The sequence below is a fragment of the Cygnus olor genome, chromosome 2 (assembly GCF_009769625.2).
Source record: "Cygnus olor isolate bCygOlo1 chromosome 2, bCygOlo1.pri.v2, whole genome shotgun sequence".
In the NCBI taxonomy this organism is placed as follows: Eukaryota; Metazoa; Chordata; class Aves; order Anseriformes; family Anatidae; genus Cygnus; species Cygnus olor.
In genome coordinates, this window is record NC_049170.1 from 26,713,241 (window position 1) to 26,735,169 (window position 21,929).

A 21,929-nucleotide genomic window follows, 5' to 3' on the forward strand; every position below is an offset into this window, starting at 1 on the left:
CCAAAATACTGGCTGTAGAGCCAAAGCTAGATACAAAATAGTTGAAAAGCTCATTGGCTTTGTTGAGATCTGGAGGAGGTGTTTAGACCCAGCATTGCAGATACCTACCCATGTGATTAAGGTTGAACTTGCAGCAGTTTATGTGGACCTCTTTCGCACAGGGTTAACATCAGGCTGATATGCAAGTTCTTGCTTGAGTTGGGTGTGCTAATTCATGTACTGTGTCCTTTTCTCAGTCTCCAGCTATAGGGATGGAAGGAGAGGAGAAATTTGCTTCTAATACAGTGCAGCACACCGCACTGCTTCGTGCACGCCTCTCACCTGCTAGTTCCAGACGATCGCAGCCAGCAAGCCAGCTGCGTGAGATTTGGGGGTGTTTGGGAAGAAGTAAGCCAGTACAGACTACGCTGGGTACTACAGGCTGGGTTAGCTAAGGTCTTACTTGTCCTTTAGTCTGAAGGCGTGCTTTTGCTAAGGTGTACTACAGTTTACTTTATGCCCTGTAGTATGTCACATTGCTTCTCGGTGCCGAACAGTTGCCTTCTTCAGTACCAAGCACTGCACAGGATCTCGAAACAGCTCTTTGCTCACACTGTGTTCAGGACACGGTCTCAGGGCTTGAAAATGGCAGTAAAAGAGCGCATGGTTAATGTGGGTGTTTGTTGCCATTTCCTGGAATTGGAGTTAATGAAAATGAAGTTTGAGAAAACTGCTTGGTTTGTTTTGTTTTCCATAATTAGCTCACTCCTACTTTGCATTATCTTCCAGAAATTGCAATGTTGGATCTAGCTAGAACTGACTGCAGTGTTATTTTGCCATATCACTAAAGAGTTCTGACAGGAAGTTTAGCTGTTTGGATTACATGTTCCTCTTGAAGCCTGATGTTCAAGAGCTCTTCATTAGAAACATCAGTGGTATTAAATAGAAATGGATCTTGCGTGATGCTTTCAAAAAGCAGACTGTCCTCGCAGCCCCCAGTTGCTGTCACGTTCCCATTATGATGCGTCTTTTGTAAATTCCTTAACGTAGAGGAGGGTAACTAAAATAACACGATGTATTTATTTTACTGTTAAGAGCTTTAACGAACTTCAGGAAAGTGGTTTCAGTACGGTGTTGTAAAAGCGCTGTTACCTTGCGCACGTTGACCTTGGTCCTGCAAACAATTACTCGTGGGCACGGCCTCGCCGACTTCGGGTGGGCAGCGCGCGAGTGTGCGGTGACACGCGTGTGTATGCGCTTGTACGGGCCGAGCCTCTCATCGTCTGGAAAGTCTTGACACGTTAACAAAGGGCTAGGCTTCGCAGCGAACGCTTCAGCAGAAAGCTTTTCCTCAAGATCACAGCGTGTTAATGCCGCGTTGCGTTCCTCCCCCAGCTGGCTGTTCCGCACAACGACGAGTGGACCCGTTTCGCTCGGACCCTGGTGGAGATCCGCGCCAACCGAGCGGACAGCGAGGAGGAAGGGGCCGTGGAGCTGTCGGCCTAGAGGAAGAGGACGAGCAGCGCCCGCCACCGCCGCCAGAGCAGCCTTCCCCCGCCGAGTGTCTGGTGTTCAGTGTCCGAGTCGGTCTTGCTGTGGCTGTCGATGCCAGTGTCCATGCCAGTATTGCTCAGAGCATTCCGTATTAATCACACGGCTTTGCGCAAGGCTGAAAATATCCAGAGCATTTTCATACTTTATATTTCTGTCTGAAAAGTAAGAAAGAAAAGACAAATCAACCCTTTATGGGTTTAGTTGTTGCCTTTTAACTACTTAGTAGCTGTATTTAATAGCTAGGAACCCCTGGTTAAACTTGTGCTCACATTGCCCTTCTGGCATAGTCCTATTAAATCCATATGAAGCCAGATATGATTATGTGCAGATGTGGTGTGCTTCACTGTATGGGACTGGGCCAAAGACTTTAGATGTGGTGTTTCACATGGTGACTTACATTATGAATGGATGTACTATATGAAAGTTGCTGCTCCTTATTTATTGCGGTGTGCTGCATGGAACATATTTATTTGAAAGCATTAAAATAAACGATCCTAAAGCATGTGCATAATGAGAGAACTGCATTGTCTGTGTGCTGCTGCAGAGGTTACGTTAACGTCCACATAACAATTACGGTACATCAGTCGTGCTTAAGATGCAAGATCTATAAAGGTTGGCTTGAGTGGATGCAATGACTTTCTTTTCCTTTTCTTCTTTTTTTTTTCTTTTTTTTTTTTTTTTAAGATGCCTATTATTTCTAGGCACTTGAACAATATTTCAGATGCAGTCGGTCACTGATACTTGTCATGCAAGTTAACACTAACAGTCTGACAAAGGGTTGTGGTTCCCGGGTATGACACTAGTATTGCCAATAAAACGTATCCAGCCTGTTCTGTCGCAGCGTGGTTGATCTTCCCTTGCCAGCAGCGCTCGGTGCGTTCGGTACCGGGCACGGGGAGGACGTGACTTCCCCGCCGTGCAGAGTGCTTGTGCTGTTGCTGCATCCGTGGGTGCGCTCGGGTGCTGGGACGGGCCAGCCATGGGCTTGCAGGCAGCAGATCCTGCTACAACATTTTAGCAGGATCTGCTGCCTGCAAGCCCAAGGCAGTGGGCACAGACTTGTGCTCGCTGAGGCCCGGTGGGACGCGGCCGAGTGCTGAGGGAGGCGTTGAGGCTGCCAGCTGAGCACTGCAGTGGCACCAGGCTCTACCAGAGGGGCTCGCGCTGGCACTCGGGCAGGCAGGTTAACATCACAGCCAGGAACATGGGCGGGTGGACAGCAATGGAGATGTTGTGAGCTTGCAGTCATGTTTAGGGCCGTATCAGCTAATGCTCTTCGGTGCTATGGTCGCATCCAGAACCAGGGGGAGGTCTCTGTGCTGCTGAAAGCCGGAGCGGTCTAAGAAAATGAATCACTTGGAGACGCTGGATATCCCTTGTCCTCTTGCTTGGTAGTTGGAAGGAACTGCGCAGGCTGGGTTCTTCATGGTGGGACGGGCCATGTCGCAGTGCCCGTGAGGCTGTGGTGAGCAGGGCGCTGCCCCAGACGAACTCATTCACACAGCACAGAACAAATCTGCCAGGGGCCTCGTGGTCACAGTAAATCCACACGTGGGAGCACATGGCCACAGTGCAAGAGAGCACACAGGTGCAAAGGGAAAGGTTTAAAGCACGTTCTGGTGTTTCCCATTCATTGTAAACAGTGCATTGAAAATGGCAAATTTGCTTCCGCAGTTTCCATATTACATTTCAGTTTTTGGAACTGAAGTAGGGGAAACTATTTACCTTCCAAGCTCTCCCTGCTTCGTTGCATTAATAGCTTGTAAAGTCGTCTTCTGGGATGACTCAGAGCAGCTCCAGAATTTGCTGCTGTGTGCAAATGAAAGTTGTACCAAAGGTTCTCTTTCTCCCCAGCGCAGCACTGGGGTGTCACAGAGCAGAGGTGAGAACGGGAACGCTTCCCGAAACAATGGGAAAAACAAATAAACAACAACAACAAAAAAAAACCCACACACCTTTTTTTTCCCTCTCGCCTCTTCTTTGAGCAGAACTCAGCAGGATACAGCAGGAGCGAGCAAAAGCCCCAGATTTCCACAGAGCAACACCATTGACGGGCCCGTACATGCAGCAGAAGCAGATGGCAGTGAACCCTACAACAACAAACCCTACAACCAGCAGCTGGGCCTTGACGCCCTGCTGCTGCTCACCACTGCCCTGTGGTGCAGTTTGGGCCCAGCCCTTGCAGGAATCGCTAGCAGGTTTATTTTGTTAGGGCAATTTTCCTGCTGCTGAACAAATAGCTCCGCCTTACCGGCTTTCCGAAGGAGCCAGTATGAGAAGACAATGCTCAGGCTCTGCCCGGTAGGGAAAGAAATACAAACCCACCCTTTATTTTCAAGGAGGAAGAATGCTCTTGAGACCCCTTTGCCTACAAACACCCAGAGAACAGAAGGAGGAGCACGAGGAGCATGCCCCATCCTCTCGTGATGCTGCCGTGCTGCCACCTGCTCCCGTGGGTGAGAACGAGCTGGCAACAGCCCCGGCTTTGCTTTGGGGCTGTGGCACCTGAGCTTTCTGCAAAGTGAAGGCCACAAGCTGAGCTCAGATTGAGCCAGAGAGGGCTGCATCACCAGCAGGGTAAGAAAGTGCAAGCTCATCAAGGGCGATGCAGCAAGCAGCGCAGGAAGGTGAGCAATGTGGGCTGAGAAGGGCAGGGCTGACTCACAGAAGAGGGTTAGGACGGGGTGGAGGACTGTGAGGTGGGAGAGCCAAAGGTCCTGTGCTTGATGAAGGGCAAAGCAGCCTCCCTCAACTCCAGTGACCAGATCAAAGCCAGGGCAACACAGGTGAGAGGCAGAGGAGTAGGGATTTGCTCTGAAAGGAGCTGTGTGGGTGGCACTGGGGATGAGAGCTGAAGGCATTAGCTAAAAGGGGCAGCAGGGTTATTTCACCCACGATATTGCTCTGCTTCGAGACCCTATGGTAACAGAGGAAGACTATGATGGTCAGAGCAGACAGCGCACAGCATTGGCCAATCCGGAATTTGGCCAGGCCACAACAAAAGAAGTGTAGGAAGGGAGTGCCAGGACCACGGGCTTCAAAACTCATTGTGCACATCATGGCACTTGGGCCAAGGGGCATTTGAAAGGTGAGGCTGGAATGGGCTGCCTCCCGAGCCTGAGCGCGCAGACCTCGCCAAGGACAGACTGTCCGAGTACTGGCTGCTGGAGATGAGGCTCAGCAGCGTTGCCTCAAACTTTACTTCAAAGAGCCAATGCAACTGGGATGAGCCATCATCTGCAGGCACTCGGCGGTGTTGCATGGTGAATCTTCCAAGCTGAAAGGTATTTCCTTCGGGGGGGTTCAAAACCAACACCCAAACTTTACATCTGAAAGCAGAGGAGCCCCCACCCCACCCTGGACCATCACGAGTGCTTTCTGCAGATTACAGCGTGCATCTCAAGTGCTGTTTAAACACCTGGGAATAGGTTTCTTTACAGAAAATGTGTGGGAGAAATTCTAAGCTGCCTCTGAGCTTTAGCACCCTCAGGTACAAAGCAGAGGCGGCGGAAGCCTGGGAACTTCTCAGGGAGCTAGATGCCATCCCAGCGTGGGATGGTTCCCACTGACCAGTGGCAGATGGAAGAGGTTCTGCTACCACAAGGGCAGCATCAGTCTCAGTGAAGGCCACAGCTCTTCCAGGAGCAGCAGCCAGGCCTCAGGAAGCTTACAGGGCTGGTTCTTCTTCAAATTCATAAGCAGAGGCACTTCGGTACTAGCACCAACACACATCCGGAGCACACCAGTTCCACAGCCCGGGTGTGAGTGAGCGGAGACCAGAGAGCCCTGCGCAAAACACCCTGAGCTCTTGGAATGAGTCTTCCAAGCGATGCCACTGCTTCCTAGTGCTGTGAGGAGTAGCACAAGGAGCAGGCAAAACAATTACCACCCATCGGAAAATGCCGCCTGTCTGCAGCGTAACAAACACCTTGCTCTCCTCCTCGCGTCAAGCACCTCGTGTCTGTGAAGAGCATGTGGGTGGAAAGAAACCCCTTCATCCCAGGCTGCGTCTGTTCTTTCTGCCGTGTTTGAAGCTCTCTGGAGACGCTCAAAGTACAAATGCCTTGCAATTTAGATATTCCCAACCATTAAATAACTTACAAGTGATTACCGGCTCTGGAAATTGTCTTCCAGCTTATGCAAAACACGGCAAATATTTCAAATGGGAAGCACCCAGGGCCTCTACTTCACAGCAGCGTTTGAACGATGTGGCCGTCCGAGTCCCTCAGCCCCGTGCAGGGCTAAGTATGACGGCGCTAGCACGCCATGGGGCATACAGCAGGGGCATCCCCGAGCAGCCCGACCCCGCAGAAGAAAGATGCGGAGCGGTTTGTCAGGTTTCGTGTATTTAGCAGGTTTAGAAAAACCTGCCCAAGTTATTTTTGAAGCCCGTGGTATGTTTGCTCGCGAAGGCATCCCTGCGAGCTGTCACTGTAAGGGCAGCTTAGACCCAACCCATTCCCCAGGGACCAGGCAGAAAAGCATCCCTCAGCTGCTGTGTGACTGAGAAACAGTCACACAGTCTTTTTTGGCAAGCCCCCTCGCAGGGAGGTAGCAGGACTTTCAGGCAGCCAGCGAGGTTACATTTTATCCAGTTCCTCCCAGCGCTTTGCATAACTCGCCCAGAAGCCCAGAGAAGACAAACAGCTGGCCTCGGGGCCTTCTGTTTGTTTGCAAGGCAATCCGACAATTTCTTGGCCTGTGAACTTTTCAGAGCAGGAATGCGTCCTTTTGTGTCTGGAGGAAGCCGACTGTGCACAAAAGATCTTCCCCGAGATCTCTGGGTGGAGCTGTTGCAGGCTCTGGAGCCTTTTGAACTGGGTCACGCATCACTGGAGCCACCACGGGCTCTTCACTGGAGCCATCGGGGGCTCTTCAGCCCTCCCACCCCTGCCTCCGTCCCCTCACCTGGCCCTGAGGAGACGTGCAGAAGGACAGACCCGCCCCCAGAGGACAACTAATGGAGGAGCGAAGGGCCACCCGGCCTTGCCCCGCTGCCTGCCCGGAGGCTGGGGCCTGCTGGGATGGAGCTGTCACGGGAGAGCTGCACCCAAGCCGTGGTCCTGGGCTGGGTGTCAGGCACACGGGGTAAAGGCCGTGCAGTAAATGCACTGCTAGGCCTGGGGAAGAGGGGCAGCAGGAGGCAGGGAAGTTCATCTGAGTCACAAGCTGGGTTAGGGCACGGTGTCTGGCCGCAGTGCCCCGGCCAGGGCAGCCCCGACCAAACCTTTCCCTTCCCAAGGAAACTTCCAGAAGCGAGCAACCACCGACCGAACCTGGGCACGTGGTCGGGCACGGCCTCAAAAGGGCCCGAGGACGGGCACAGCTCCGGACTCGGCATCTTCCCCGAGCTGCTGCTTCCCCCCAGCAATCCCTGTCGAGGTACATCGGGGGGGTGAGGGGTGGCGTGTCCAACAACTCCCACAGAGCCTGAAATCTCAGGCGTCAGGCACACGCAGCTCCCAGGGAGAAAGTTTAACTTTTAGGACAAGACTTAACCAAAAACCCTGATAGTTGATTTTGGAGAGATACAAGGGGCAACTTTTTTTTTAAACCCATTTTTGAAACAAAGGAGCTGTCAGCTGGGGAGAGGTGGACAGACGAGGCTGAGAGGCCTTCTCCCCTCACCTTCAGGTGTGCCGGTACCGCAGGCTGCTCCTGCCACGTCTCCATTTCACTGGAAGCTTTGGAATATAACTTAGTCCAAGAAAATAATTTTTACGACGACTCGAACACAAACACAGCAATATAGCACTTTGCATGTCAGTATTTCAACATATTGCAATACAGTGTGATATCACATCCCTAATTTTTCTGTGAAGATATTGCATCTATGTATTCTCTCAGTTTATGATCAATATCGCAGGCAACAACGCCCCCCCACCCCTCCAAAGAAAACAGCATTCTTCTTCTATAAAGGTCAAATCCTAGTCTTCAGAGGTATCACAGAAGACACCCAACATTATCTTCGACTGACTAGGTAGTCAGATTGTTTACAACATATTAACAAACAAACAAAATAAAAAAGGGGGAAAGGTCAAAAAACCAAAGCTTACTTCAATCCTGGTTTCTGACTGAAGAAAAATCTCTTTTTTGTGCAACAACTGCACCAATACGTGTCTTTTATACACAGAGGGATACAGGTAACTTTGTTCTTGAGCTGCAGGTGTTCCTATAGCCTCCTTGTCCCAGTGTTAGCTTTAACTTGAAGCTAACTTTATAAATGAAGCCGAGCAAGCCTTTGGATGTACGATGCCATTTCCGTAACAGAATACCATGTGTGCATCTGTTTGAAAGGTTTATTTCTATCTTCATAAATACATCATTTTCTAAACACTGTGCAAGGCACCAAAAAATTAAGTAAAATCTTTTCTTTTAGAGTATTTTAATCTCTGTTGACTCAATGAAGTAAATAAGAATCTGAAACCACCTATTTGCCAATTACAAGCCAGCAGTTAAGGCAGGTACCATTGATACAGTGCATGAATTTTCTATTGCAGTTATTTAAACAAGCAGCGTTTTACTAGAAGTGCATATACAAACTGAATTCCAAACATCAGCAACCCAAGATAGGCACCTAGTTATGAAATTTCCTTGTATGTGTAGTAGAATGCCAAAGTACTGCCATAAAGTGCAAAGACTATGGACAATAACACTTTCTTTTGAGCATTTTGATACCAGTAACATAATACAACGGCTAAACATTTATAAATGTGGTTTCCATTACAAAAACATGTTCCACATAAAAGCTTCATAATACAATCCAGAAACAGAACTTGTGCGTGTACGTATTTAAAAAGTTGAAGCTGTACTGGCAGACTCAGGTACCGGGTCTCTGTTCGCTGACCTCTACAGACACGCACTAAGTTTATAACCAGTTTACACGTACAGTCAGAATCATTCCGCTTTGAGCACCGTGATATCCACTGAGTTTTTCCATTTGAGTGACAATGTGTGACATCCGCCCTGGTAATCTGCAACCGAGCATTGCCTGCAAGATGATCTGGTTCACAGCTCTCACCCAACCCTCCCCAATAAATGGAACCTAAAATTAGTGTCTTCCCAACACAAGCACATGTCAGATGTGGACAAATACATTCATGGTCCCAAACTTAAAACAACTGGTAAGAATTTCACAGTGATCTGGTTAAGGAAGCACAAAGACAAATGATTACGTTTAAGATGAAAATTGCTTTAAAACTCAAATGAAGCTAAATTGTTTTATATGATGAGAAGCTAAAGGAACAAAAGTATTAACCAATTAGAAAAGTGGCTCTTTCCCAACTAATAACAAAAAATCTACAGCAATAAACTTAGGGTCCTACTGCTGCAGCAGCCTTTGAGGTAGGTGGTGATGGCTTAAACCGAGGTAGGTAAAGTCCAAACTTGTTTTCAATCCCTGCAAAAGTGGCAACTGCCAATTTGTAACCACCAACATGGTCAGGGTTAGGAGCAGGGAGCGTGATCCTAGATTTCGGAACTGGCTCTGATCCGGCTGGTTTTCTGCAAAATAATAATAATAAAAAATTAATTTCCGTAGCCCAAAACGAGCATTCACAAAAATCTCCTCCAAAAAGCTATCTGAGAGCACCTCCCAGTACGTGACTAAATTAAGTGCTGCAATGTACTGGCAAATAGCCTTCCAGAGCGGTCAAGGACCTTCACATTCATTGAGAAAGAGGATGGTGAAATCCAGATAAAGCTTTTAGTCCGTTAATCAAAACTGCAGCATGGGGAAGCTGTGGTTCAGTAGTCTCTGCTACAGGGCACAGCCAATCTGGGAACTTAGCAGAGTTTAAATAACTTTTGTGGTGGCTTTCTATCTATTGTCCCCAAAGCTTCGTAAACGTTCTGCAGCTGCTCCTGGTCTGTTAAAATAGCAACACGTGCATCCACATGTATCGCCCACAAAGGAGGCGCAGCTGAGGCTCCATCAAACAGTATTTGGGCCTGGTGACACCTAGAGACTTTTTTGGATGTCGAAATGCCCTTCACCACACTGCTCCTTCACCACACTAACGAGGACTAATGCAGAGCGTGTCCTGACCTGGTAGGTGTCACACGTCCCTGGCAGCTTTATCCCCACCCCATTATTTAGCCTCTCGCTGTCTCCGTAACCCAGGTCCCCAGCTCAAAATGGTGACATAAAATGTGGTAATGTCGTGCTGTGATACAGGTCCTGGAATATCCAGGTGTGGTGTGGCTTAAATAACACTGGCAAGACCTTTGCGATGCGTCCTGCATAATGGTAAGGTTCTGCCCCTGACATATCCAGGACACACAGGACCCAGTGCAGCTGTGTGGCCCCGGGCAGATTCAGACAGCACATACTTACACTCCCCCAAAGTCCACATAAAACCATCTCTGCAGTAGCTCGTAAGTCACCAGAGTTACGCCAAACTGAGGAGATGATCGAAACACACGAGCTTGAAAGAAAAGAAAAGTCTCTAAGTGACAAAAAAAAACACAACTAAAGCTCACTCAGTAATCAGAGCTGTTTCACACACCTCCTGCTCCTTTCCACAGAGCCTTTGGACCTTCCTCCCGCAGGATCTTCACAAAACAATCTACCACGCCGCTGTAGGTGGTCTGCCCTGCCCGGGCTGCCACCTGTAGCCTTGTCTTGATGACATCCGCAGGGGTCACCAGAGAGGCCGCGGGCATACCTAGAAAGAGAAGAACCATCAGGGGGGCATTGCTGATTTGTCACAGGTGCCACAAACCCCGTTCACCCAGGGGCAGACGTCTCCCTTCAGGAGAAGCCAGCCGCGTTTGTTTCAGCAGAAGCTGGAAAGGCAAACAAGCAGCAAGAGGCAGCCGTGGCGGACGCGGCTCCCCTCCGAGAAAGCCTCTCGTCGAGGAACAACCCTCTCACACGCTTCCTGTCGAGCTGGGAGGCACGGGCTGCATTTTTCGGCGCTAACCAGAAACTCGCATAGCTAATGAGCACAAAGTTTTTGGAGGTGAGGTCGGTCTTTCCTTTTCCTTTTCACGCCTCTCTGTGGTTCCTGGCGCTCTGGCCGCACGCTGCGCTGGAATAGCCTGCACACACACGTCCCCCTCAGCCTCACACAGCAGTGCCACCACAGCTAGATAATGCTCAGCAAGGCGCGAGGGCTAAGGTTTGAAAAAAAGGTTCATTTTCCTCATTAGGAATGGCAGATTGCTCAGCTGCAAAGCCACAGCTGACATATCCTCAGAAGAGCACGTGGAGGAAGATTTAAATTTACCCTGGCAGATCATCAGCTGAAGGCAAAAGCTACCAAATTACCGACGGGCAGTATTTCTAAACTGAATCCTACGCAAACTGGGGCTGCCCATGTTTAGAATTAAGGAGAAAAAAAAAAAAAAAGGCACCAAGACTGTACCCAGAAGACACTGTCTCTTATGGTTTTATTACTTTTCCATCCTGCATCTGTTCCAAACCAACTTGGTCAGATGTAGATGCATAAATCTCCTCTCCTTTTTTTTTTTAAGCCTTAATAATTCTGTAACAACTTCTGTCCAAACCAGCATGGTCTGGCTTCAAGCACCAAAGCACCCTTCTTGCAGACTGCTTCTGAGAGATGTAAATGTGCGAGTATCACCAAAATAAGAACTCCTCCTCCTCTCCTGGACCCCCCCAGGATAACACACATGCTGAACTTGCACAGTGATCAGCCTGGCAGGCAAGCGCTAAAACCCAACATAGGTTTCTCAGCTCTGGAAAGGGTGAAATTCCTCTGTGCTTATCCTTACCCACACCAGGATATTGGCTGAGTCCTCAATTTAAATTTGGACTTTTGTCCTTCAAAAGCCAACCAGTGTTTTCAAGGAAAACCAAAGGACATACTTAGAAACAATTCTGCTTACTACACATTGACTTCCCTCTCCTTATTCCTCATTCCTTATTACTGAGGATAGTTTGCATTTGAAGTTGTTGGTTTTTTTTTAATCCTGTTTTTAGAGCTATTTATACAGCACAAAAGACTTCACAGACAAATAAAAATTTACAGGTCGCTGCCCCGAGGAGCTTACAGTTGGAACGAGACAAATTACACAGCGGGAGCTGACAATAAAAAAAGAGGAGCGCTGGGAGGAGAAGGAAGTTCGGGGGAGCAATAAGCAGATGGAGCAAATTAAGGAGATATCCTGTAGCTGATATTAGCAGCATCTCTTCAGAAAACGCCGTGGCCCAACAGGTTGAGACATCTGGCGAACAGCACAAACCAGCAGCAGATCCAGCCAGATGACATCCGAGTTGCGTGTGTCCCCAACAAGAACAAAAAGGAGGAAAACACACACGGCAACGCCCGCTGGCCAAAGAGGCAGGTGAGCAGCTAAGCCCAGCCAGCTTGAACATCCCAGTGCAGAGGGCTGTGGAAAGCTGCTGCTTCCCACACCACACGGAGCTCATATGCACGTCTGAAAACAGGCGGCAGAGTCGAAAGCACGGCCAGAGCACAGAGGGCCAGGGACCGCCACGTGTCCTTTAGAGCCCCAGCCAGTAGCCAGGAGGTGGCAGGGCTTTGGTTTTGTCCTCCCCTTGGCCTTCTCGTGGCAAACAGAGCTGATGTCTATGCCCCCCACCACGCTTTTCCTGTATCCAGTCAAGATGTTTCTCGTTTTTGTGAGCAGTATGCGGAGTGTTCCATCTTTAATACTGTAATTTGCTCATGAGAGTTAACTTGGAATGGATTTCACAGGAAGCCCTGAATAAAATTCGCATTATAGCTAGTTTGGTAAGCCGTATCAGCAACAATAAAGACTGCTTCTGTGCCTGAACTTCAAAGGGGCAGTTATCTCAGTCTGCAATCACCTGACAATGGCTAGAAAGAAAAATAGGAAAATCTAAGAAATGACTTGGCTTAAAAATGCCAGCTTATGTTTCAAGTCTGTAAATATGATCTAAAGTTCAAAAATTGTTTTGTTCCACTAAAATGGGTGAGAAATAAGCTGGATGTAAGCTCCGTCCATGAGGGGCTTGGAGGTTGGCTCTGTTTTGGGGGGGGGGAGGGTAGAGGACAAGGGCTTTTAAGCAGCAGCCATTTGAACACAGCTGGTTTTCCTGGTGCCAGGTTGATTCCTCTGGCCTACGAGCTACTGAATGCAGAGCCGGCACACAGAGCCGAGGCCACGTGCTTCTGCAAGGCACAGCGACTGATCTGCACTGGCCTTGGCCACAGCCAGCGTCCAGTTACTGGCTGTAAAAGGTCCTTGCTCTTCAAGAGGGACAGGCCTGTGTATAATCCTGACTGAGAACAGTTTCCCCAGGGAGAAGAAACCTTACAAATCAAACAAGAAAACAGACGAGCTCCTTAGTTACACTGGATCCATGCCTCTCCATCATTGTTCGAGCCTGGCAGGTTGCAGCAGCTGTGCACTGGCCATGCTGGAGGAAGAACTCGGGCGCAGCTCTGAGAGGCCAAGCAGCCTGTGATCAACGCGATGAAAATATCTGCTTTGTGAGCGCTGATGGGAGCCTCCTGCTTGCTACACATCCCCCTGTGGTCATGTAGCACAAGCTTTCAAGCCCATTTGTTTCCTGCAGAGGACTTGTGAACCTTGGACAGAGCAGGACGTCCACACTGCTCTCTCCCTGAGGCAGTGATCCCCTCTGGGTGCAGGAGCTCGGGCACCACGCCGGGGACTGACTACAGAGAGGACACAAAGGAAAACTGAGGCTGCAAAGTGTCTCCCTTTCTCCCTCTCCTATCAACTATGTAGGGGACTAAAACAAGTGAGTGCTCAAGGTAAACACCCAGCACCTCTTTCGTATCTGGAGTCTAGGAAGCAGCAGCTTGTGGCACACACAACTACAAGCAACACTTTTTGCTTTCCTCTGTGCCAAGTCCCTGTCGCAGTGGGAAAAAGAGCAGAATCCAAGCTGATGACCCCTTCTGAAACTGTTTTCCAGCACAACACACCATTCAGAAACAAACACCCATCATGCAGCTTCTCAGTGCAGGCAGAACCTTTCCCAAGCCCTCTACATTTTTACCTGTTGTCATAATCATGGTTTCAGCTTTATTTTTACATTTGCGCTTATACCTTACCTTCTACCTTCTACTATCAAGTGAAAGTCTGCATCTAAATCATCAGAACTATTTTCAAGCTTTCCTGTTCTGATAAGGGTGAAGTCCTCACAAAGCCAAGTAACTGCATAAAATACTGTGGATAGCAAGTGAGTTTCATCATTTTGTCACGTTTTGTCTGTGTTCATAGAGCTGTACTGCCAGCATGGCTGTTGGATTCCATACAACAAAATTCAAGATTCTTTGATCACAAAGAATTTCATGACTACCATGATTTTATTTTCAGTGATTTCATTTATAAACCATTTCAACAGAACTTTACCAGTTGGCGAACCAGCCAAAGCCAACAGCACAGTAACTTCACAAGCAAAGATTATAGATGATGACAAAACATCAGAATGTAAATCTTTCCCTTCCTTTTACCTCCTGATCATTACGAATAAACCACAAACTTACAGGATCTTTATTTTTACCTCCAACTCATTTCTACAGCATGGCAGAAATGTTATTGGGCCCAAGGCTGCAAAACATGTATAGCTCTGAGCTTTTCAGAGTTCCCATTGCTGTAACTACTGCACTGCAGGTGCGATATACTGGCACGCAGAAAGACGTTGGGGCACTTACCAGCTATAGATCCAGCCAAGAGCAGATTTCCAGGGCTGACCCTCCCATCCTCATTTGCGAATGAAGATTTCAAATGAGCGTAGCAGGGGAAGTAAATAGCAGAGAAGGGAATGTCACGCAAAAAACACGCCTTAGCACCCTGTGTTGAAAAAGAGAACAGGTTTTGAGAATGAACAAATTTAACACGATGAACTATGAACACCAGAAAATGGAGCAACATCACAATTTTTGTTTTGTCACAAAGGGCTTATAGGAAAACCAATTCCTCCTCTCAAAATTTTGTGAGATATATGTGTTTCGCTCTGCTGAGTAGTGTCTGTGCATTGTTTCTTGATTCAGTAATTCTTATAATTATATTCATCTTGTCTGCTTGTTCTCCCTCACTCCCTAATAGTGTAGTTATTTATTGGTAACAGAGAAAATGTCATGTGCTGGCATAAACTCTGATAATACCTTTGAGAAGTAGTAAATAGTTGATGCTTTAGCCATGTGCCTGCAAAGGAAGTTCAGGGTATGTCTGAAGAAAAGTCACAGGTCAGCTCCATCCCTTCTCATTCCCACTTACAATAAATACCTCAGAGAAAAGAGTGCCTGGTCCATACATCTGTGCAGACATTGCAAGTGATATTGCAACATGTATCAAGGGGAAGAAAGAAGGCCAGAACACCAGCCCTTTCACACAACAGTAACGGGGTGATTTATTTGTGATTTTTGAAGTACAAGTGATCTGGGATACAGCTTGTTTTCAAGCTTCAGCTCTTGCCGCCAATTTGCTTACTGGTACAAACAGCCAACGTAGTTAGTAGCAGTACAAAGGGTTGCACATTAAGAGGGCAGTAAACAGGCAAGGAAAATTTTGGGGTAGCAGCAAGCAAAGCTTGCTAGTTTTTCTAGCATGAGAGGTAAAATAAAAAAGCCACTATAGGAGGTCAACCAAAGCGTAATACCAAATAATATCCTCGCTCCGACAGCAAAAGGGACTTGCAGCCTGCTTTTGCCCAGCACAGAGATCCAGAAGACACCTGAGCCTGGACACACCAGGGCTGAGACAGGCGGGCAGACACAAACAGGAGGTGGACTTAGGAAACGGGTGAACCCAAGCTTCAGAAAGAAACGCTTGGCGGATGAGGCTAAGCCTCCTCTCTTTGAAGCCAGGGTGGAGTTGTGGTGAAACTACTTGAGGTTCATCCACCAGCCCTCCTGGGATGCCCTCGTTACTGCACTCGGGTGTACAGTTCCACCAGGGCATGGCTCGCTGCCAGGCATTTCACAGGTGACGTGCTAATACGCCCAGAATTTAATTAAATCTAATGATACGCCTGCTCATATCTGTGAGCTTAGCTTGTACTGTAATAGGAGTGAAAACAGACTGCTGATGCAAGTTGGATGCTGGTTATCCAGCAAACACGCAAGAGTTGCAAGGTGTCAGAAATACTGCAAAGACGCCTGTCAGAGAGGGCATTATGGTAAAATCAGTTCCTGTAAGCCCGTCCACAGGAGACGCTAGTGTGTGTATATTGAGAACACCTCTGAGAAAGCAGAGATTTTATTTGTGCAGCCATTAGATCTTCTCGTCAGACTTCCTGTACGGCACAGACCTCGCTGCCGAGTGCAGTGCGCACAACACGCTCTGCTGGAACCCGCTTCTCTCCACAACCCCTCCTCAGCTTACTTCTTGTCCTTCTCAGACTGGGAGCTGCCCATGTCCCCTGACAGTCCATTCAAAAAAAAAAAAAAAAAAAAAAAACACTAGGGTTTTACCAAGCTCTGTATGAAAAAACAACTTTTTAATGATCAAATGTCTGCACTGTACTTACCTCACAGAAAAATTACGAAATTCACTAACGAAACATTCCCAGCCCAACACGGTTTCTTCAAAGATTTATTTTTAGAGCATACTTTTCCTCAGAGCAGATCTCCTCGCCGCCTTTGCCCTCAGGGCACATTACTTTTATTTTCCTTGCAGTGTTGCCGTTAAACACCGTGCACATTTTTCCCCCGCATTTTTTTCATGCTCCGAAATATCTCTACATAGCTAAAATAACTTACGGAAATCAATAAACTCCAACTGCAAGCAACTCTTAGCCGAACCCGGGCTGCTAATATTCCTCCCCCTTCGTTAAAAAGCACTTTTTCACAGGACAGAACGAGCACGTTGCTACTATCACTAATAACCTGCGTTCAGGGACACCGAGAGAGAGAGGATGTCCATCAACTTAGTTGGCTGAGTGTAAACAAAACCTGGATCAAGACTTGGATCCACTTTAGCTATAACCCGGATTGGCTCCGTTCCAGTATCACAACAGTCTAGAGTTTCCCCCCATCGCTCCGTTTAAAGTCTGGGAAAGCATGTTTAAAAGCAGGCCTCATTTAACTTCAAGTTAATCATCCGCAACAGGCCTAGGCCAATTAGGAAGGCTTAGGGAGATTGGCCGCAGCATCTTGAAAAGCAAAAGCAACATTTATTTTGCTTCTCACGCCTTTTTGATGTGGATAATGTGCTGAAAGCCATACGGAGTTTTAATCAATCCCCAGAAAGCCGTAAGGATCATCCGCCCGGGTTTGTTCTGGCAGCCGAGGCGCAGCCCTGCCAGGCATGCAATCGGTGGGAGATCCTCCATGCCGGGACGCGCGCCTCCCTCACGCAACGGCCAGTTGGCTCCCACCTTCCACCTCTTCAGTAACCTTAAAGCTCTTAATCTGGGATACTATCGCACTGAATAAACCAATGGAGGAGAAAAAACCAAACCAAACCAAAACACAACACAACCGATTGTCAAGGATTCTGATAAATAAGCCCAAATCAGTGCCGGGGCAGGTTCTTTAGCATGCTAATTCCTGCTTATACCAGCTCTACCTGCAAATAAGGCCCTAAACAAACTGTTTCTACTACAAGGGGAGGGTAATTATACTGACAAAGGCACCTCTGTGTCGGGTTGGGCACAAGGAGCCGGCAGGTCTGGGAGACGCAGGCTTAACCTAGTCTCCTGCAGTGAATGCACATTGTCTAGTGCAGGGGGAAAAATGCCAGACTGGGGGGACCCAGCAGCATTCAAGACAACAGTGGTGCACCTTGTCTGAGAGGGTTATTTAATGCTCCTGGCACCTGTACTTACAGCCACCCCCTCTTTTTCTCCTTTACAGGTTTAGAATTTATTTGGCATGTATAATTGTTATTTTGATCCTATAGCTACAAACAATAGGCAGCATGTCATTTCTTGATCATTTTGCATTCTTCTTGGGTTTTACTACCGAGTTAACCCTTTGGAACCGGAGCTGTGACAGCACCTAACAGGTTTTGTAGCAGTCAGACAAATATTACTGGCATTTGCTTTCAAGGGCTGTAATTTTTTCTACTGTAAAATGACATTGCCTTAAAAGCCGCTGTAGGTTTTTATTCACACGTGTTTACTCCAACCAACACACAAAACTGATTTAGCACATCAAGTTGGAGGAATAAAGCACTGACTTCTAATGCTGTGCCAGCGATTCAGCTTCACTTTGCAGACAAAAATTGTAACACCTAGGTGGAAGGGCTTTTTTTTGGAAATAAACTTTCTGAACAGCAGGTTCTCACGTATGAGAACACAGTCACAAACGAGCGTGCTGGATGCAAACTAATTCAAAACTTTTTCTGCTCCGTTTCATATGTTTATCGTCTTGCTGCAAACCCACAACTTGAAGAGGCGAAATACCTCAGCTGTTATCAAAAGCTGCCAGGTGGGAGCTTGGTACACATCCTGTCAACTGAGATTACACTTTCCAGGTCAACACACCAGAAAGCCCGTTTACGAAGTTGTCAAAAACACATTGAAGAACAGGCTATTGGAAGCTTTTCTCTCTCTTTCTGGAATGCAAGTGCTGTTGGCAGTAACAGACCAGGCATGAATCTGAGCTAAATACCTTCTAGGAATTGTAATCATAAACATTACCACAACCGATGTATCATTTCTTCACAGAATCTTTCATTACCATATTATTTCCCGTCTTCTTGGGATCATGGAATAACTTTGTTGCACAAAATTAGGGAACGTCACTGTGTGTTATGCTGCAAAGCATTATCCAGAATGATTATTTGCAAAAGGAGTAATAATTTATTGCAAAATTAATGTTAAATATTTTTTATATATGTTCGTATGATGTACAAAATAAGTAGGTATACTCACAATGCCAGCATTGAACAGTACATGAACATTTTAAAGATGTCTTTGGAAACTACTATGCTATAAATTCAACTGACTTTAATAGGACTTGAAGCATATTGCTGTGAAAGATAGGCAAAAAACAGATTACCTGATCTTGTACAATCACTTCAATGTTCTATTGTGATCAGAAATTACATGAAATCTATTAAAAATAGTGAAAACCTGAAATGTATCCTTTCTCGCTTCTGCCAACATAAATGGTATTTTGCGTTAGGTTAAATGATATTTTCCCTGACTGGGATATTCTGTCTTTATATTTTTAAGAATAGCTGTCATCTACGGAACATCTGCAGCTAAAGAAGAATTTACCACCCATACGCTTCCATGCCCTGGTGCTTTCACAGCAACAATTACTGGCAGAAATAAGACAAATAGAGGCAACAAATTCCTTCTGCAAAAGTGCTGCAACGTGCTCCCCAAAGGAGCAGCTGGGTTTTGAGAAGTACAATGGCCTAAAATTGTATTTACACAAGCAGTTCTGAATTTTAGACAAAGGTAGAAAAAAATTATTTGCTTTCTAGCTTTAAAGAACTAAGAACTAAGAACCCTTTAAAGAAAGGGGTTCAAGCCAGCAGTGGGCCTAATGAGCTGTATGTATCAAGTCTTCTTTCTGCTGGAATTAATTTTATTTCAAAGCTGCATATCATTACAGAACTGCTAGTATCTTAACACCCAGTGAAGGTGGTGTGAATCTGGAGGAGGCTTCGATTTTAAATTGTATTTATGATGATGGACAATTAAATTACAGGAAAAAAAATCTGGTCGTCTTTAGTTCTTTGGTGGGGAAGGAAGAGAAGGAGAGGAGATCGAAATGATCTGACCTGGACCTCTATGCACCATGATAGCATTTTCCCTCCAAACAAAAATGTTGAGGGTTACAAAGGAACATGAAGATAATACTGGTCTTCAAGGATAACCTCCTAAAAGCACAAGGATGGTCCATGCTGCTGTGCGGAAAGCTGAGCATGTCAGGCCAGCACAGATGGACAGGGAACTCATGAGTGAGCTCCAACGCTGAAAGGACAAAGGAAGCAGAGGTTGGGACAAGCTATCCAGGAGAAAGGCAGAAACACTGCTTGGGTGTGCAGCAATGGAGTCAGCAAAGCCAAGAGTCAGCTGGAGCTGGATCTAGTGAGATATGCCAGGGGAGAGTAAAAGGGGCTCCTGTAAGCACATCAGCAGCGAAAGGACAACCAAGGAAATTATGAGGCTGTTGCTCAATGGGGCAAGAAACACAGAGAAAAAGAACATGAAAAAGGGAGAGAAATTACTTCTTTGCCTTGCTTTTTACTAGTAAAATCTGCACTCAGGCTTCTCAGTTACACGAGCCTGCTAGAAAAGCCTGCAGGAGCACGGCATTACCTCCAGTAGGCAGAGCACTTAAGCCATCTGCACATGCACAGTCCGTGAGGCCAGCTGAGACACCTCCAGTGGTGCTGTGATAGCTGGCTGATGTCACAGGGAGTCTGCTATTACTGCCAAAAGGTCGAGTCAGTGAAGGGGGTTGGATGACAGAAAAAAAAAGACAAACATCACACCCACCCTGAAGAAGAGCAAGAAGGAAGATCTGGGAAACTACAAGCTGTTTGGACACAGCTCAGTCCCTGGGAGATTTACAAAGCAAATCCTCCTGGAAGCTGTTCCCAAGCACATGAAGGGCGAGGGAGATGTTGGGAACATCCAGTATGGATGTACCAAACCGTGACTGAACAACCTGACTGCCAGACCTGGGGATAAGGGGGCAGCAATGGATATTGTATACCGTGACTGTAGGCAAGGCTTTTGAGATGATCTTCCATAGTATCTTCATAGTTACACCGCTGGAACATGGGCTGCACACCCAGCAGATTACCGGATGATACTGAATTCGGAGGAGTAGCTAGTGTGCTGTAGGGCAAGGCTGCTGTGCAGAGGGACCTTCACAGCATGGAGAGATGGGCTGACGAGAACATCATGAAGTTCAAAACAGCAAATGCAAAGTCCTGCATCTGAACTGAAAAAGCCCCAGGCAGCAGGACAGGCTGGGGCTGAGTAGCCAGAAAGCAAATTTGCAGCATAAGTCCTGGGGGTGCTGGTGGACAAGTTGAGCATAAGTAAGCAATGCCTCTTTGCAGTAAAGAGGGCCACACCCTGGGCTGTATTAGCAAGGGTGCAAGGGAAATGATGTTCCCCTTCCACTCAGCACTGATGAGACTGGAGTCCAGTAGCCAGTTCTGGGCTCCCCAGTACAGTAAAGACATTGCCACGCTGCCACCAAGGTGGTCAGGTAGCCCGTGGCACATAAGGAGAGGCTGAGGGAACTCTGTGCCCAACTCTGAGAAGAGCAGGGCAGAGGGGAGACACCTTACTGCTTTCTTCACGCACCTAAAAGGAGGGTGCAGGGAAGACCCCTCCTGTTGGAAAGTTTTGTTTTGTTGTTGTTTAAAAACATGAACGTGGACAAACACTGAGTCACGTTGCCCGGATGAACTCCAGACCAGCTTTCAACACAAAGTGCTCCAACATCGTCTGCAAGTCCAGCCGTGCACAGAGCAGAGATCACAGCAGAGCACTTCCATGAGTTGTTCTGTGCCATTAGCACAGCAGAGCACGATGTTAACACACCAATGAATGGCCCCAAAGAATATTAATCTCCCTAATGCAGGGGGGCATCAAAACTGTGTAACCCAGCTTCCCACTGATCACCAACTGGCTCTGCACTTGGACTAGAAAACTGGGATAATTACAACCATAATCAATACAAGATTCACTCAGCTGGATGCAAAAAAGGTTGACATAACATTTCCTTTGTTAATTTGTTGACATGTAACACAAGATTTATTTGTCCGTGCATTAGTTTTCTCCGTTAATGGACAACAGGAACACTGAAATTACCTGTATCGGGGTGCGTGGAAGTTTTTTATTTTAAAATCTACAAAAAGCGTTTCATGGTTAGAAATTAATGCAAAATAAACTAATTCAAACAACAAGCAGTAGGTCTTGTTAAGACACGCAGGCATTTGCCTTGTGAAGCTAGGACTGACGTACAGTCAGTCCTTCTGGCTGCAGGTATAATTAATGGCAGTACATTCTTCCCCGCTGACTACTATGCCGGACTCACAGATTTTCACCCAAATTTTAGCAGAAAAGTTTCTTAGGAACTAAGCAGAGCATGCTGGATTGACCTGTTGTGGTCAGAACAGCTTGCAAGTTGATTTATTGGGAACTGGGAAAACAGAACCGTAATGCAGTCCCTGCAGTGTGGTAAGTGAAACAGCACCAAAGCACAGAGAGAACCACAAGAGCCAGTGTGCCACGGACTGGATGACCATTCCTGATTTAAGAGCTTTGTAACTTATCAACACAGAAGTAAACTTGCATTGACAAGCAGTGGAAATGCTTCTGCTCTGCTATGAGCTGATGGACTGACTGGTAATGTTCTCGTTCATCACATGCTTGAAAATACCCATGCTTCTATTTTGAAAAAATATCAGTATGGTAACCTTAGTTTCAACATAACATCACAACTTCTGGAGTCCACCTTTCTATTAAAAATGTGATATCTCCCCATTTG

The 21,929-nt window shown here is 47.0% G+C and overlaps 2 protein-coding genes across 14 annotated transcripts in view; one reads left to right on the plus strand and one right to left on the minus strand.

Annotated features, from left to right (window-relative positions):
• The window catches only part of DYNC1I1 (dynein cytoplasmic 1 intermediate chain 1), a 192,323-nt gene extending 189,960 nt beyond the window's left edge, over positions 1-2,363 (plus strand). For all 9 annotated transcript variants that reach the window (XM_040550237.1, XM_040550236.1, XM_040550241.1 and 6 more), the window contains one exon: positions 1,375-2,363. In XM_040550237.1, coding sequence (XP_040406171.1) covers positions 1,375-1,485 — 111 coding nt within the window. In that variant the 3' untranslated portion in view covers positions 1,486-2,363. The remainder of the gene's footprint in view (positions 1-1,374) is intronic.
• Positions 2,364-7,820: 5,457 nt separating this feature from the next.
• Positions 7,821-21,929, minus strand: part of SLC25A13 (solute carrier family 25 member 13) — a 99,944-nt gene continuing 85,835 nt past the window's right edge. For all 5 annotated transcript variants that reach the window (XM_040550246.1, XM_040550245.1, XM_040550247.1 and 2 more), the window contains 4 exons: positions 14,172-14,310; positions 10,041-10,199; positions 9,869-9,959; positions 7,821-9,036 (listed from right to left, as the gene is read on the minus strand). In XM_040550246.1, the coding sequence (XP_040406180.1) occupies positions 8,847-9,036; positions 9,869-9,959; positions 10,041-10,199; positions 14,172-14,310 (579 nt within the window). In that variant the 3' untranslated portion in view covers positions 7,821-8,846. The remainder of the gene's footprint in view (positions 9,037-9,868; positions 9,960-10,040; positions 10,200-14,171; positions 14,311-21,929) is intronic.